The sequence below is a fragment of the Callionymus lyra genome, chromosome 8, assembly GCF_982586985.1.
Source record: "Callionymus lyra chromosome 8, fCalLyr1.hap1.1, whole genome shotgun sequence".
In the NCBI taxonomy this organism is placed as follows: domain Eukaryota; kingdom Metazoa; phylum Chordata; class Actinopteri; order Syngnathiformes; family Callionymidae; genus Callionymus; species Callionymus lyra.
The window spans coordinates 15,432,218-15,447,169 of record NC_141825.1 but is presented as its reverse complement, the minus strand read 5'-3'; the positions used below and the strand labels follow the sequence as shown (position 1 = coordinate 15,447,169).

Sequence of the window (14,952 nt, the reverse complement as noted above, 5' to 3'; positions counted from 1 at the left end):
ACTCTTAATTTATAAATATTCATTGACAAACCAAACCATTAAAAAGGCAAACTGCTTAAATCATCAGTACAAAATAAATAATTATAATAAAAATGAAATTAAATCAAAAGTAACAAGAAAATAAATCGGTCAATGTTCATTCGACGATTAATAATATTAGTTTACAATTTAATAACACATTTAAAATAACTCAAAATAAACAATACTAAGAAAAAAAAATCTTTTGTACTGTCGACGTCATGAAGCGTCCAAAGAGGAACGCGAGATGAGATCAAGTCAACTAAAATGGGCAAGAAAAAAACATATAACGGTTTACCTTCAAAATAAATTCTTGATGTTCGAATCATGAGTTATAAAATGACTATAATGGCATATAAGTACGTAATTGTAAGTGTTAATTAATTGTATGTTAATATTACGACATTTTATCAATACAATGAATTGATTCTTTGAATCCTTAACAGATTATTTAGAATTTATTTTGAAAAGTCTGAACGGAAGTATCCTTTTGCACGTACTGACGCTTGACGACTATCGGTCAGCGCTCAGCCGGGATTATTGCAGGTGGGGAGGCTGATAATTTGGTTACGAGAACCGACAGCGGCAGGTGTACATCGGTTCCTTGTCAACGCAACGTCTCGAATCGTTTTTTTTAAAAATTCCGGATCCGAATTGTCGTTTGGTGGGCCCTCCATGACCGAAAAATGCGCGCCTCGGTTTGGGTCATCGCCAGTTGCGCTCTCATCGTCGGTGCTCTTGGGCTCACCGACGGGGCGAAAGGACAGCGACAGTGCAGCGAGGTGAGCCACAAAAACATCTCAACATTTACCTCGTTTGAATCCACTTAAAAATGGAGGTTTTGTCATAATATAAAACGATGTAAATTCGGCGACCCAATCAAATTAACGCATCTCGATTAATTTCCGGTGCATTGTTTTTGTTGTAAGTCATCACGAGCAATGGCGGCTTTTATTTATTTATTTATTTATTTATTTCGTGCTGATGTAAATCACAGAGATGAGGACCAAGTGTGTCGCGGTGCGTGAGTGGAACTCTCCAAACGAGAGGTTGTTATCAGTTTCCTGCACGGACTTTTCCTTTTCCTTCCCTCTCTGGTCTGGCACTGCTCAACTCCCACCTCGGGTCCAGAATGGAACAACACTCCTTATAACTTAGGAGATAGAAGGACAAGCATTCCTCTCAGTGTGACTCACAGAGAGGGCATGATGTTCACAGGATGAATGACCACAGCCAACATTGAGGAGGTCCTAAAAATGAAGCTTCATTTCATTTGTTTTTCCTGCTGGCAGCTGCCTCTCAACGGTTACTATGGAAGTCCACCTGGAATTTATCAGGGAGTTTTCCTTTGATAAGGATTTAATGAAAGATCAGATTCTCAATCGTACTTGTGAAAATGTTGAAATAATAATCATTGACGATGATTCTAGGTCAAAAATCATTATATTAACTTCTGTTTTTTTTAAAAATGTATTTCAGACTGACTACTACTACGAGTACACGGAGTGTGACAGCACGGGATCCCGGTGGAGAGTCGCCATCCCACACAGCCCGGGAGCGTGTGCCGCACTACCAGAACCAGTACGCGGGACAGAGTGTAGTAAGTATTGATCCAGCTTTTTCACTCTTAGTATTGACACATTCGAGGGATCAATATTCATCTGACTTTTAGCGTTAAAGCAAAAAATAAATGAAAAAAGTTTTTGATTGAGTTCCCAAGCCAGAGTGGAGATGTATCTTCTCCATCTGGTTGCGATTGTGGTTCAATTCCAGCTGCTTTTTTTTTTCCCCTCCAAAAGGAAGAAGCCGAGACAGTTTTACAAGACACTCAACCACCTCAATTGGTTACTGTTTACAATATAAAGCCTGTGTTTGAGGATGACTGAGCTTTGCCTTTGAAATAAAACTCCTTAAATCTTTTTTCAAGAATCAATATTGTTTATGATGAAGTGATTTTTATCTGGTCTCCAATGCTGGTGACAGCGAGACGGTCTGATGTGGAAAAAGAAACGGAAAGAAGATGGCTGTATCTTTTAACCTTATCAGTTGTGTGGAATTTCCACTTGTCCCGCTGACCATATTTGTATCATCTCCAGCCAACCACAGAGCAAAACCACAGGCCAACAACCTCAAACTCCAGCTCTGTCACTTACTTCCTTTTCACTTTTCTTAATGGACCTGACCATGAAGTGGTTCTCAATGAACAAGGCTTTAAAACACTGGATTTCGGTGGCTAGATTGAACGGTCAACAAATTAAAATTATTTTTAATTTACAAAAGTCAAACCTCACATAAATATCCTGTTTTAAATGGTAACAAATTGTCCCTCTTTAAAAAAGTATTTATTCTTTCTAATTCATTTAATATTGCTGTTAGTTATGAATTATTGGGTACAAAATTAATATTTTATACACTTTAGTTTTAAACATATAATAATTGATCTTATAAGGTAACATTTAAGAGCCTAATTAATGTTTTATTATATAAAAATAAAGTATTATTTTTGATGGAATTTAAAAGTGAACACAGGTTCTGTAGTATATTCGGCTGAAAAAAAAAACAGGTTTGGTTAAAAACTTTTTCTCGAGGTGCGAGATGATCTTTGAATGGAATTGTTTGACAAAGACATCAGAATGAGGAAGAACTGCTTGAGTTGCCTCCTTGTAAGGGTCTGCTATTGTATGTATGTATATTTTAAAACCAGTGATAAGGTAAACCAACAAAAACTCAACTCATTTTAATTTTAAAATTCTGTTTTAACCCCCTTATAATTTGTGTTTCTAATTCAAATGTGTCACGGTTTGAACTTTATTTATTTGGCTTTCCCACTCAGTATTCACAGGACATGGTCAGATAGTAAATAGTGAATTAGTATTTATTTACTTTGTTTGGATTTTAAGACTGACAGAGCGACAATAGAGCCTACACACACCAGATGTTAACTGACAAATGCAGACTCGGTGAAAAAAATACGGATTGACAGAAAGTCTAAACGGATAAAAGGATAAGCCTTTGTGATGTTTCCCCTCCAACATAGTAGTTTCCTATTTTCAATATGTATGGATTATTGTTGACATGTCGGACACGCTCTCTCGTATCTTCAAGCCTTCTCCTGTGACTCCGGTGAGTTCCTGGAGATGTCGGCTCAGGAGTGCACTCAGTGTGCAGCAGGAAGCTACTCCCTCGGCAGCGGTATCCGCTTCGACCAATGGGATTCCATGCCCGCTGGGTTCAGTAGCCTAGCAACCTCCCTGGAAAACAGCCCCCACGGAGATGATAAGCTCACTTGCAACAGGTGAGCGAGGCCAACCGAAGAGCCCAAAGTGTCGAGAAGACCCATGTTTCTTTGAAGCTTCTGTCCCGCAGCTCCTCTTGGGTTCCTCAAGGAAACTACCTGGAGTCCAACAGGGACGAATGCACGGTGTCTCTCATTTATGCCGTCCATCTGAAGAAGCAAGGCTCCATCACTTTTGAGTACCAGTATCCAGACAACAACCTGCTGTTTGAGTTCTTTGTGAGTATTGGCTATTCATGTTATCTTACTGTGATGAGATTTCATCATTCATTTGCATTCAATCAAATGGTTGATCAAATACTCAAATATTGAAATAATCAATTGCTGCGCCCGTAGATTCGTGCATCTAAATAATACAGATACATTCAGCTCATGTTTGAAGCTTTTTTTAAATAAAACCGAGCATGATTAAGAGCGAATAAAAGTAACCTTTGCTCTCGAGGTAAGGAAATTACATGATCACCTTACGTTGGTAAGTGAGATTTTTGCCACTGTTATTCTCAGCCTCATTCCTTCAAACCTGAAACCCTGAAACTCTAAACGGATTTTTTGAATTTGCGTATTAAAGTTTCTTTATTGCAGTGTTGTCGAACTAAATCATACAAGGAGCTAAAATATTAATCACGGTCCAAACTATTTTGAAATGTTCTATCTATAACAAGGCAAGTAAAAGTATTACTGTAAATCCATGTGTAATTTGATCAAATATCCTTCTTAGTTTTTATTTTATTTTATATTTATAATCGCTGACATCAACAATCTCTGTTTCTTAGCTTATCTTGAACACTATCATCTTCAAAGGTCACTATATCAACATGGACTTAAATCTGTATTGACTAAAAATGTCCCACTTGCAGGCCACACAACATGGGTCAGAATTGGGTTTGAGTTTGACACATGTGAAACATTGTTCTTATCATAAACTATATCAATATGTTTTCAATAATCTCCTATTTCTTTTGTTTTTCTTTTAGATCCAGAATGACCAATGCCAAGAGATGGACCAGTCCGCTGACACAAAGTGGTTGAAGCTCACCAATCACGGCGAATGGGCGACTCACACGGTGAGAGCTTTATAACGATGCGAGGGAAGGATTAAGAAAATTAGAATCGACGATAGCAGCTTCAGTGTATGACGTCTTTCTTTTTTCAATTTAAAATAATGTTCCTTTGGACAGAGAAGAGGTCTCGGAAAAGCCTAATCTAAGTATTGACTTTATAGGTCAGGATCATGTGACCCCCAAATATGAATGCACTATGAATGATAAACATTAGTCTGAAGCAATATTTAAAATTAAAAATGAATTTGAATGAATTTGCATTTTGTAAACCACACAAAAAAAAAATCTAATAACTGTTTTTCTGATACTCTAACAATCTTAAAGGTGAACCTAAAGTCTGGGACCAACATTCTGTACTGGAGGACGGGCGGAGTCCTGATGGGCACCAAAGTGGTGAAACCTGTCCTGATAAAAAATGTCAAAATTGAAGGTAATTCATATTTCCTTTCTCTTATCTCTGATTATTTCCTTCCTTTTTTTTCATCTTGTTTATTCTCTCTTTCCCGGGCCAGGCGTCGCTTATACGTCGGAGTGCTTCCCGTGTAAGCCGGGAACGTTCAGTCGATTCCCCGGCTCCTCCTCGTGTGAGCTGTGTCCCAGGGACACCTTCTCAGGACACGGGGCCAGTTCCTGCACCGCCTGTGACACCACAACACAATATGCAGGTAGAGACGCACTCAAGTTGACACGGATCAGGTGAAGACTTGAGTCTTGAGATTCCAATATTTAGCTGATGAGTCTTTTTTAGCAGTTTATCCTACTTTTTGTTTTAGTTCTATTAGCTTTGTAGTCTTATAAACAACCCAAACTAATACAAAAAGTGTGAAATGTGAGTTTATTTAACCATTGTTGTGTTAAGACATCTGAACATTTTTAAGGTTGTTTTCAATAGGTTTTCTGATACAAAGTCCAGCAGATTTTGCCTTTAATATTGAACAAAACACACACACACACGTACTTTTGGAACAACAAAATAAACAACAATAAAAAGCAGCTGTTGGTAAGAGACCGTGTTTTCATATGGGAACTAAGAACATTTTAGAATTTACTGGGAAATTAAAACTAGAAACTGACAGAGAAAAGAGCCTTAATTTACTTCTATAAACAAGCTCACATGTGGTGCTGGTTCACTAGGTTGCAGTAACGCTGTTCTAACACTGAGAGGAGCCAGAAACATGTATTAATTTGCTACGTCAATGTGCATAATTGACCACGTTTCCAGTTACATAAAGCTTTCAAACTTGTTTTTTGAAGCTTATAAGTCCATATGAATTTATTATAGTTATTTCTCCTGATTTTTTATTTTTTTTGGTAAAACTCACAAATGGATGAATGAAACGGAGAAATTATTATTTAATTTTTATTTATTTTCTTGTTTCCTGACAGAAATCTAATGTATTATCTTTTATTGTCATTCTTACAGCTGACGGTTCTGCTGTGTGTAAAGATCGTCCTCCATGCTCCCAAAAAGACTTCTTTCAGATCCACACAACCTGTGACCATGAAGGAAAGGTAAACCTTTTAATTACATTGAACATAAATAACCAGAAGAGTTTTTTTTAAATTGTCTTCTTACTTAAAGACTCGAGTCATATACAAGTGGGCGGAGCCAAAGATCTGTCTTGAGGGAGTGTCAGGAGCGGAGACCCTGCCCCCTAGTGGAGAACGCGAGCCGTGTCCTCCTTGTAACCCAGGATTCTACAACCATGACACGGCCACTTGCTCCCCTTGCCCGCCTGGAACATACTCTGACGGAAAGAAACGTACTGAGAGAGTCTCCGTCTTTTACCCATGTTGCAGTCGGTTAAATTGACTTGTGTTGTTGTTGTTGTGGTGAATCATCAGCGTGCAAGGCTTGTCCAGCGGGAACAGAGCCCACGCTGGGCTACGAGTACAAGTGGTGGAACGTTGTTCCTACGAACATGAAGACCTCCTGCTTTAATGTGGGAAACTCCAAATGTGACTCCATGAATGGTGCGTTATTCTTTTTTGTACAAACAGTCAAAATCATTGTTAGAAGGATTCGGTCCTTGATTAAATTGGTTGATGTTCTCTGGAGTTGAACCTCTGTTTCTGACTGTCTTTTAGGCTGGGAAGTGGCTGGTGATCATATCCAGAGTGGAGCAGGAAGTTCGGATAATGATTATCTCATCCTGAACATCCATGTCCCAGGATTCAAGTAGGTGAACCATACATGGTAACAGTTGACTAGTACTGGTGATGTGTTGATGAGGCCTCATGATACAGTGTCTTCATTTTAAAAGACCACTAGGTGGCCCTCTAAGTTTACAAATAACACAAGGTTTTATTGAATGAGTAAATCAGAGACAAAGATTATAAAGCAGCTAGTGATCTAGAGGTCTTTCAAAATAAAGACATTGTATCATGATACCTCATCAGCTGTTTCATGAAGCCTCACCAACCCATTACTTATTAGTAGCTATAAAGGCAACATGTCATGGCGACACTGCGGTCATGTGTCTTTCTTTCTTTTCCTCTGCCAGACTTCCCACGTCAGTATCAACACATTCTGCAACAGAGTTTGGTCGCATCACGTTTGAGTTTGAGACTCTGTGCGCGGCCGACTGCGAACTTTACTTCATGATGGTAAGAAAAGGCATCCTTTTTAATCAGGATGTGTTTTATATTTATTTACATAACATTTTTGTCCACCAGGATGTGCAGAGGAAGAGCACCACAGTGGTGGAGTCTTGGGAGCGAACCAAGATCAGACAGACGTACACGCATGTCGTCACTAAAAATGCTCCCGTTTCCTTCACCTGGGCTTTCCAGAGGACTAACCAACCCTCGGATGTGAGAATCTCTCCCCACTTACTGCTCTAGACTTCTGCTTGTAAATTAAGAGACGAGTCACTTCTACTAAGAATTTACTGTTTTTTTTTTTAGTCGTGTACTGATCGGCATGATTCAATTATGAAGTAATTTATTTAAGTATTAATTAGTAGTAAGATATTATATTTCAATACTGTAGGAACGTTATATTTGATTATTACAAATTTACAAGCCGCGTTGCTCTTGAAATTTTTTTTCCCCCATTGTTTTTTAAACTACTACTTGAATCAAAGGTATCCTCTCGTCCTCAGTCGGTCGTGTGATCTTGTAAGAGTTTATTCTTCCTTTAGCTACAGAGTACTACTGCTACTGAGTGCTGTCTTCTACCAGCCAGAAGTTTAATTGCAATACAAAAATGAAAAAAATACTGTGAATTTCATGTTAGTTAAAAAAAAAGAAGTATAAATAAAGCATTAAAGAACTACGATAGAAATAAAATATGAAAATTATTGAAAGCCAAAGATAATAAAAAAAATGTAATTGTTATGTTATATATCTATACAGTGCTGTTAAATATCCCCTTTTTTTTTACAATACTGTATCATATTAAAGTGTATATAAGTGTGAGTTTCTTAATTTAATTTAAACATCCCAAAGTCATATTTATTTGTTGCCAAGCACATGGTCAGTAGATGGCACTGCAGGTGTGCATTTGGGGTCACGTTTCATTAGAAAAGCAGCGGCACTAATGAAAATTGTAGATCCTGATCCTGTTTTTTTGGACTTAACATTTGATGTATTAGATTAATATTCCTTCTAATGTGGTCCTAAGGTGCGTCGTTACATCAATGATGTGGCGAGGATCTACTCCATTACTGTCACCAATGCGGTGGACGGCGTGTCCTCGGAGTGTCGAGCTTGTGCCCTCAGCGCGCAACCGTCCAGCTCCACGTGTGTCCCCTGCCCCCCCGGGCACTACATAGACCCCCACTCCAGCCAGTGTACGGAGTGTCCACCCAACACGCACCTGATCTCCCACAGCACGCCTGGTCCAGACGCCTGCAGAACCTGTGGACCGGGCAGCCGGAGTGACAAGGTTTGCTCTCGGAAGTTCAACACCGTTGGATTATTATGATGTTCAATGTTGTGTTGTTTTTTTTCCCTCCAGGACCACAGTTTGTGTTACAGCGACTGTCGCTTCACGCACACGGACGGAAACGTCACCTTCACTTACGACTTCACTTCTCTGGGCCCGGTTGGATCCCTGATGAACGGGCCGAGCTTCACATCCAAGGGAACCAAATATTTCCATCTGTTTAACATCAGCCTATGTGGAGGACAGGTGAACACACTGTGACACGAACGTTCAAGACAATCTTGAATACACACAAACACACATGTATAGACAAAAACGGCAGAGGCAGATATACCAGTGCTAAGGAATTGGTGCCAGACCTTAAATGGTGTCTAAAGAATAAAAAATAAATAAAAGTAAACCTAAATAATTCTAAATCATTCATTTTTAGTTTCATTTTTAACTTCACTCTAAGTGCAGTTACTTTCTGTCAGTCTTAACCGAAAATGAGTTGCATTCTTTCAGAATTACTTTGGGGTTAGATTTTGTTGTTGGTAACAGACTGTGTTATGTCAATATTGGAGAGGAAAATTCCCAACATTTGCTGACAAAAGGTTTCGTTCTGTTAGTATAATTTTGAGACCAAATCTTGTCGTTTTAACAGACTCTTTGTTGTGTCAATATCATGTCGGTATCATTTTGAAGGAAATATTTCAACGGATGTTAGCACAAAAGTTATAAGGTAGCTGATAAATACACAGGGTTACTTAGACGCACACAGTCTGCCTCATGTGAAAGTTAACTTTCGACTCTCACACGACGAATCCACACCCAGAACCATCAATTTCGGTAGTTCATCTTTTTTCCTTGATTCATTGATTCCAGGATCAGCTGGCAGTCTGCGTTGACAACGTGACAGACCTATCCGTCTCCGACTCCCAGAGAGAGAAAGGTGAAGGTGCCAACTCCCTCAAAACCTTCATCTGTCAGTCAACCATCATCCCAGCCAGCGGGCGAGGCTTTCACACGGCTGTCACGTCCCAGTCCATAAATCTGGCCGACACCTTCCTCGGTGAGTCTGGACGACTCCCCCGATCCAGTCATTTACATTTATAACATGTTAAACGACCTGACAACTCCCCCCCCCCCCTCGAGAGAAACGATTTCTCATTAATGCAAGAATTGTTTTTGTTTTTTGTTTTTTTTGAAGGAGCGTCCGTGGAGTCTTCTCTCAGTGGAATTAAGGCGAGCCCAGAAATGTTCCCTCAGACTTCTCAGAAGGTTCCTGACGTTAACTTTTTCTACAGGTATTTAGGATTTACTACCTAAATTATGATAATCTTTATTCTTTCTGCTTTAATTTTATTGTTTTTAAATGTAAATTGTTATTGTGAAGTCATTTTAGAATTACACAGGTCTTTTATTCAGACTTATGGGACTAATCTTCATGTATTTATTTGTTTCTCTGATAAGATCTTTGGAGAAGACGGCATCATGTGCTACAGGGCGCAGTGTGGTGTTGACGCTCCGCTGTAACCCAGAGAAGAGCACAAAATCCGAACTGACGCCGCCCAGGTATCAAACCACATCTTTTTTTTAAATTGAATTCCACCTATTCATTTAGTGAAATGGTCTTTCTCTGTAACCTGTCCAAGCTACCTGGGGTGTAAGCTGGTGACAGACGTGTCATGTTATCTGTAGTACAGCCCTGGGGAATGTATGTTCAATTCTTAATATAGCTTGTTAAAAATCTTTTGTTTAGAACTTTATTTTTCACTACTTTTCACTTTTTGTGAACATTTCCTTTTATAATTCACACTTAAAATGTTTCTAAAATGAAATCATATTCAATAAACAGGCTAATATACTATAATATACTATAATTTTGTCCTTGATACTTCAGTTTTCCCCAAATATTAAGGCCCATATTCTTTGTTTCTTCTTTCTTTTAGCTTAACCCTTGTGTTATCTAAGGGTCAAGGTGACCGAAAGCCCAAAAACCAATGTGTTTGTGGTATCCCTTGTGTTGTCTCAAGACCTATCTGGCTTTCATAAATACATATGCAGTGTTGGAGCTCGTTCACTTTGACCCAGAGTCAACAGAAGGGATACCACAAACATTTTTTTTCAGGCTTTCTGGTCACCTTGACCATGAGATAACACAAGGGTTAAAGGCCCCCCAAAACACTCACAGTATATGATGTGGCCCTTGGAACGTTTAATGGTCGACCCCCTTCATTTGCACATTAAATGTACCTTTTCATGTAGTTCTTAAGAATGCATTAATGCGGCAATATTGATATTTATATAACTAAATTCATGGGCACCTGTTAAAGCTTGTATCAGTGGGATTATTAATGGTGTTTCTGGCTCCCCCTAGTGTAGTAACGGGAACATCGGAAGTTGTCAGTTGCACTTATTCCAATCTTCTGTGTGTACTTTACTTTACAAAACAAGGCACTTGTTGTGACAGTTTCTGGTTCATATTCCTGATAAGTACAAAAAAGTCTCTCAGTAGTTGATTTGAAAAACACTGTCTCTGACCCAGTTTGGTGTTCGCATGACACTCATCGAGACAAAGTGACAAAGCAGAACTTCATTAAACAACATCATTAAAAAAAGAGTCATGAGTGAATTAAACAGGTCATTGCAGAAAATATGAAACCAATAATATTAACATTAAAATATTGCTTTAGCAGGAAAAAATGTATCCTATTATCAGTATAATATAGTTTGAGAGACTTTTAAGCCATCATGGGTCTCATCACTTTGACATATTAAAAAATCCTTACCCGCTGCTGTAACAGTCGACCTTCCTCGACTCTTTTAGTTCTAAATATGGAAAACCGTGACATGTTCTGAAAAGATATCCGTTATTCTTGCACTGCCACTGACGAATCACTATAATGTCGAAGCAGAATTATGTCAGGGCAAGTTCAGGGCAGATTTATATGAAAATATATTCACAGCGTGCAGAGTGTGATATCAACTGGATTTGAATATCTTTGGTTATAATAACGTCTTAAACCTTTAGTGTGAAGACGTGCAACATTTACAGTAGCTCCCATTTTTGAAGTAAATGCAAATATGTGAGGAATAAATGACAAAATTAATGGCTATTTGTGTCATTATTAACATGCTTAAGTGCTTTATCTTGTAATTATTATTTTTTACTGTAAGATTAAAGCTTGTTTTGTACTTTTTAGGACTTGCATGATTAAGGAAGTACAATTTTTCATGTGGTTTCAGTAAGTGTCCTGCTGGAACCTGTAATGGGTGCGAGTTTTTCTTCCTGTGGGAAAGTTCTGGAGCTTGTCCCACCTGCACAGAGGGAGACTATCACCGTATAGAAGGAGCCTGCAAGAGAGGACACCAGGTAAGTGTCTGCGGTGGAGAAATAATGGGACAATTTGGTTTCCAGTCCAAACAGTGAATTAGATTTCAAATAAAGCCGACTCAAGTGCTGACTCAGAGCCTCAAGTGTGCTTAGTCTCTCGTTCCACAAACTTTGTTTAAGTGATGGCTCATTTTTCACAGTGTCTGCTTTAAGCTGTACCTCAGCATTTGTGGAAGAGAAGTGCGAGCAGGGATGCTGCCATTTAAGAAAGACTTAACATTGTTTTACATTATTACACACAATTGTTATTTCAATGTTTTTTTTTTCAGGACCTCCTCTATGTGTGGACGGAACCAAAGCTATGCATGGGAGGCGTGACTCTGCCCGAGAAGACGACGCTGCCGTGTGAAGGCATGGAGTTCTGGGTCCGTGCCGGTGCAGGACTCGGGGCGTTCACTGCAGTGCTGCTCATATCTCTCACCTGTTACTACTGGAAGAAGAACAAACGGTGCTCTTTTCCTTCTTTACTCGTTTGTGTCCATAGCCTCTATTTGCTTTCTAGTTAAACCTTTTTTGTATTTGCAAGATCATTTACATTTTATTTCGAATATATTCAACATTTAGTTGTTTTTTTTTTAAACTTGAATGACAGTTTTAATAGAAAAAAAAGGAAAGGTGGTAAGCAATTGGGTTGATGAGGCTTCATGAAACAGCTGATGAGGTATCATGATACAGTGTCTTTCTTTTGAAAGGCCACTATATGTCACTCTCTGCTTTATGATATTTGACTCTGATCTACTAATTCAATGAAACTTGGCATTATTTTCAAACTTAGAGTGACATCTAGTGGTGTTTCAAAATGGAGTCACTATATCATGATACCCCATAAGCTGTTTCATGAGGCCTTATTTCACTATTACCAGTAAAAGTCTGAAATACTATTTTTTAACGATTCCCATCTTTCATTCCTAGCCTTTTATTATTGAATCATTCTGCCACTAGATGAATTTCCATTTTCTTTCTTCCTTGCGTGGCAAGACAGAGTTACGTCTGTTATCTTGAAACTCGTACGGTTTTGAGTAAAAACAAAATTTCTTAACTAGGCTTCTTACTTAAATCAAATCCCTTCCTGAACACTTTCTCACTAAAAAAAACCTCCCAAAAAAGCCATGATCCTACACCGCTCTTCTGTCATCTCACTCCCTCTCATTGAACTCATCCTTGTATATGTATGCAAATCAACATGTATGTCACTCATGCTTCTTTTTTTTCGGAAACTGTTCAAATAGTTTTATAGCAGAGAGAAGTCTTAGATGCATGTGCAGGTGGTCTTTGGGTAGTTAAAAAAGTGCATGTCAAACCCTGTTGCCGAGGCAGGATATTAAAGGGTTAACAAAGCTGCTGTTCCATTAAAACCAAATCAAACGAATGTGTGACTTGATAATTAAATCCCACCTCCTCTCCATCATGGCAGGCTGGAGTATAAGTATTCGCGGCTGGTCATGTCTGCCAACAAAGAGTGCGAGATGCCCGGCGCTGACAGCTGCGCCGTGATGGAGGGGGAGAACGAGGCCGACCTGGAGGACGAGGTGGTTTACTCCAAACCCTCTCTGCTGGGCAAACTCAAGGCCATCGCGTCTAAGGTGACCTCCACAGTCCTGTCGTATTTGTCGGATCTGGGTTCTTCTCTATTATTCATGGATTCATTGTCACCAGAAATGGAATCAACAGCTAGAAGAGCACGTACGAGCGTGATAAAAATGGGGAATGAGTGCAGACACGAGCGTAATATGGCCACTGGCGACCCTTCCACATCAAAAATATAGTCGGGGGGGAAAAAACTATAAAATGTTATCACTAGTTTTATTGCATGCATCTTGATTTAGGGAGTTAAGTTTCTGGTTTTCCTTCTCAGAGTTTGTCTTGACCCTGAGAATATGAAAACATTTAAAAATAAAGTGCTTTGTTATTATGTTAAAATATTTTGTCCACACTTGGGGTATTAGAAAATATTGATTATTAAAAAAAGGTAAAGTAATTGTGTGTATATATATATATATTTATAAACCTTTTGAAAATCATATGTAATGTGTTACCATAGTTACCATACCAAATGGTTTGTCCACACTAGGGGTATTATAAAATATTGATTATTAAAAAAAGGTAAAGTAATTGTGTATATATATATATATATATATATATTTATATTTATAAACCTTTTGAAAATCACATGTAACGTGTTACCATACCAAATGGTTTTTCCACATTAGGGGTATTATAAAATATCTATTATTAAAAAACTTTTGAAAATCATGGTTACTGTTAGTTTATTTTATGATTTATAGTTCAATAGTGTGTGTGTAAAATAAAATAATTCTATATTCATGCAGTTTCTGTTGCGATTAAACTTCCGGCCGCTAGATGGCAGTTGTCGTCTGTAGCTCGTTCTAAGCGATGACTGAGGACGAGAGGATACAGTTGACTCCAGTAGCTTTTAAAGCTGATGTTTGGACTTATTTCACCAGAGGAAATGCTACAAAAATATCATTCCTACAGTATCGCAATACATTGCAATATATTGTATCAATGCCCCTGTATAGTGATGCATTTGTATCGCTTTCATCATATTTATTCACAAAATTTGTTCTGTAACCCAAGTGTTTACTTTTCCTAACATTATATTATTAACTGTCAGTGCATATAAAGTGGCCCCTTAGGCCCCTCAATGGAGTTATTAAGATTTTGAGTCTTTGGAGTTTAGATACATGAATATTCTTCTGCAAAGTGCATTTTGCTTGTATTGATTTCTAATTGTATATATGTTACCGTTACTAATATTCGTCTGTCATTCCAGGGGAACGGCGAGAGTTATGAAAATGTGCAGCTCAGCTCGTCCAATTCAAAAGCGCTGGTGTGGAGTTAGAGGTGGATCTCTAAAGACTGTTAAGACCAAAAATCCACAGTCACCTCCTTTCATGAGCTTTGGTTTTTGGGGAAACCAGCTGGGTGTGCGCGCTGCACATACCCAGAAGTTCAGAAGTCACTCGATGGCCTTAAAGTGACAGAAATTGACGTGTTTTGTGAGATTGGTGACGCCTCCTAGTGGACGTTTCTGATGCGGAGCGATGTCAGAACGAGCTCAGGGTACGAAGAGGACCTAGTTCACGATTTATTTTTGGTTTTGTATTTATTTCTGTGTGTGACTTGCTCGTAGGGATCCTCCACAGAGCGACGCAGAGACAAGATGCTCATTTCTTCTGTTTTCTTAATGTCACGATAAATACGTTATTCTTGTGTGACGATGATGTTCTGTTGTGACTGGTTAAAGTTTCCACCCATGCCAAATAAATAATGGTGTATTTATGTACAAGAA

At 38.6% G+C, this 14,952-nt stretch overlaps 1 protein-coding gene across 1 annotated transcript; it reads left to right on the top strand.

Annotated features, from left to right (window-relative positions):
* Nucleotides 1-559: 559 nt before the first annotated feature.
* elapor2a (endosome-lysosome associated apoptosis and autophagy regulator family member 2a) lies at nt 560-14,952 on the top strand. Its single transcript, XM_087798221.1, has 22 exons — nt 560-800; nt 1,498-1,618; nt 3,124-3,313; nt 3,385-3,532; nt 4,288-4,377; nt 4,699-4,804; nt 4,887-5,039; nt 5,798-5,886; nt 5,957-6,137; nt 6,220-6,348; nt 6,463-6,553; nt 6,879-6,981; nt 7,051-7,188; nt 8,000-8,263; nt 8,336-8,509; nt 9,128-9,314; nt 9,453-9,549; nt 9,716-9,817; nt 11,492-11,618; nt 11,909-12,087; nt 13,054-13,222; nt 14,434-14,952. The coding sequence occupies exons 1-22, from the start codon at nt 705-707 to the stop codon at nt 14,500-14,502; spliced, it is 3,003 nt and encodes a 1,000-aa protein (XP_087654347.1). The 5' UTR covers nt 560-704; the 3' UTR covers nt 14,503-14,952.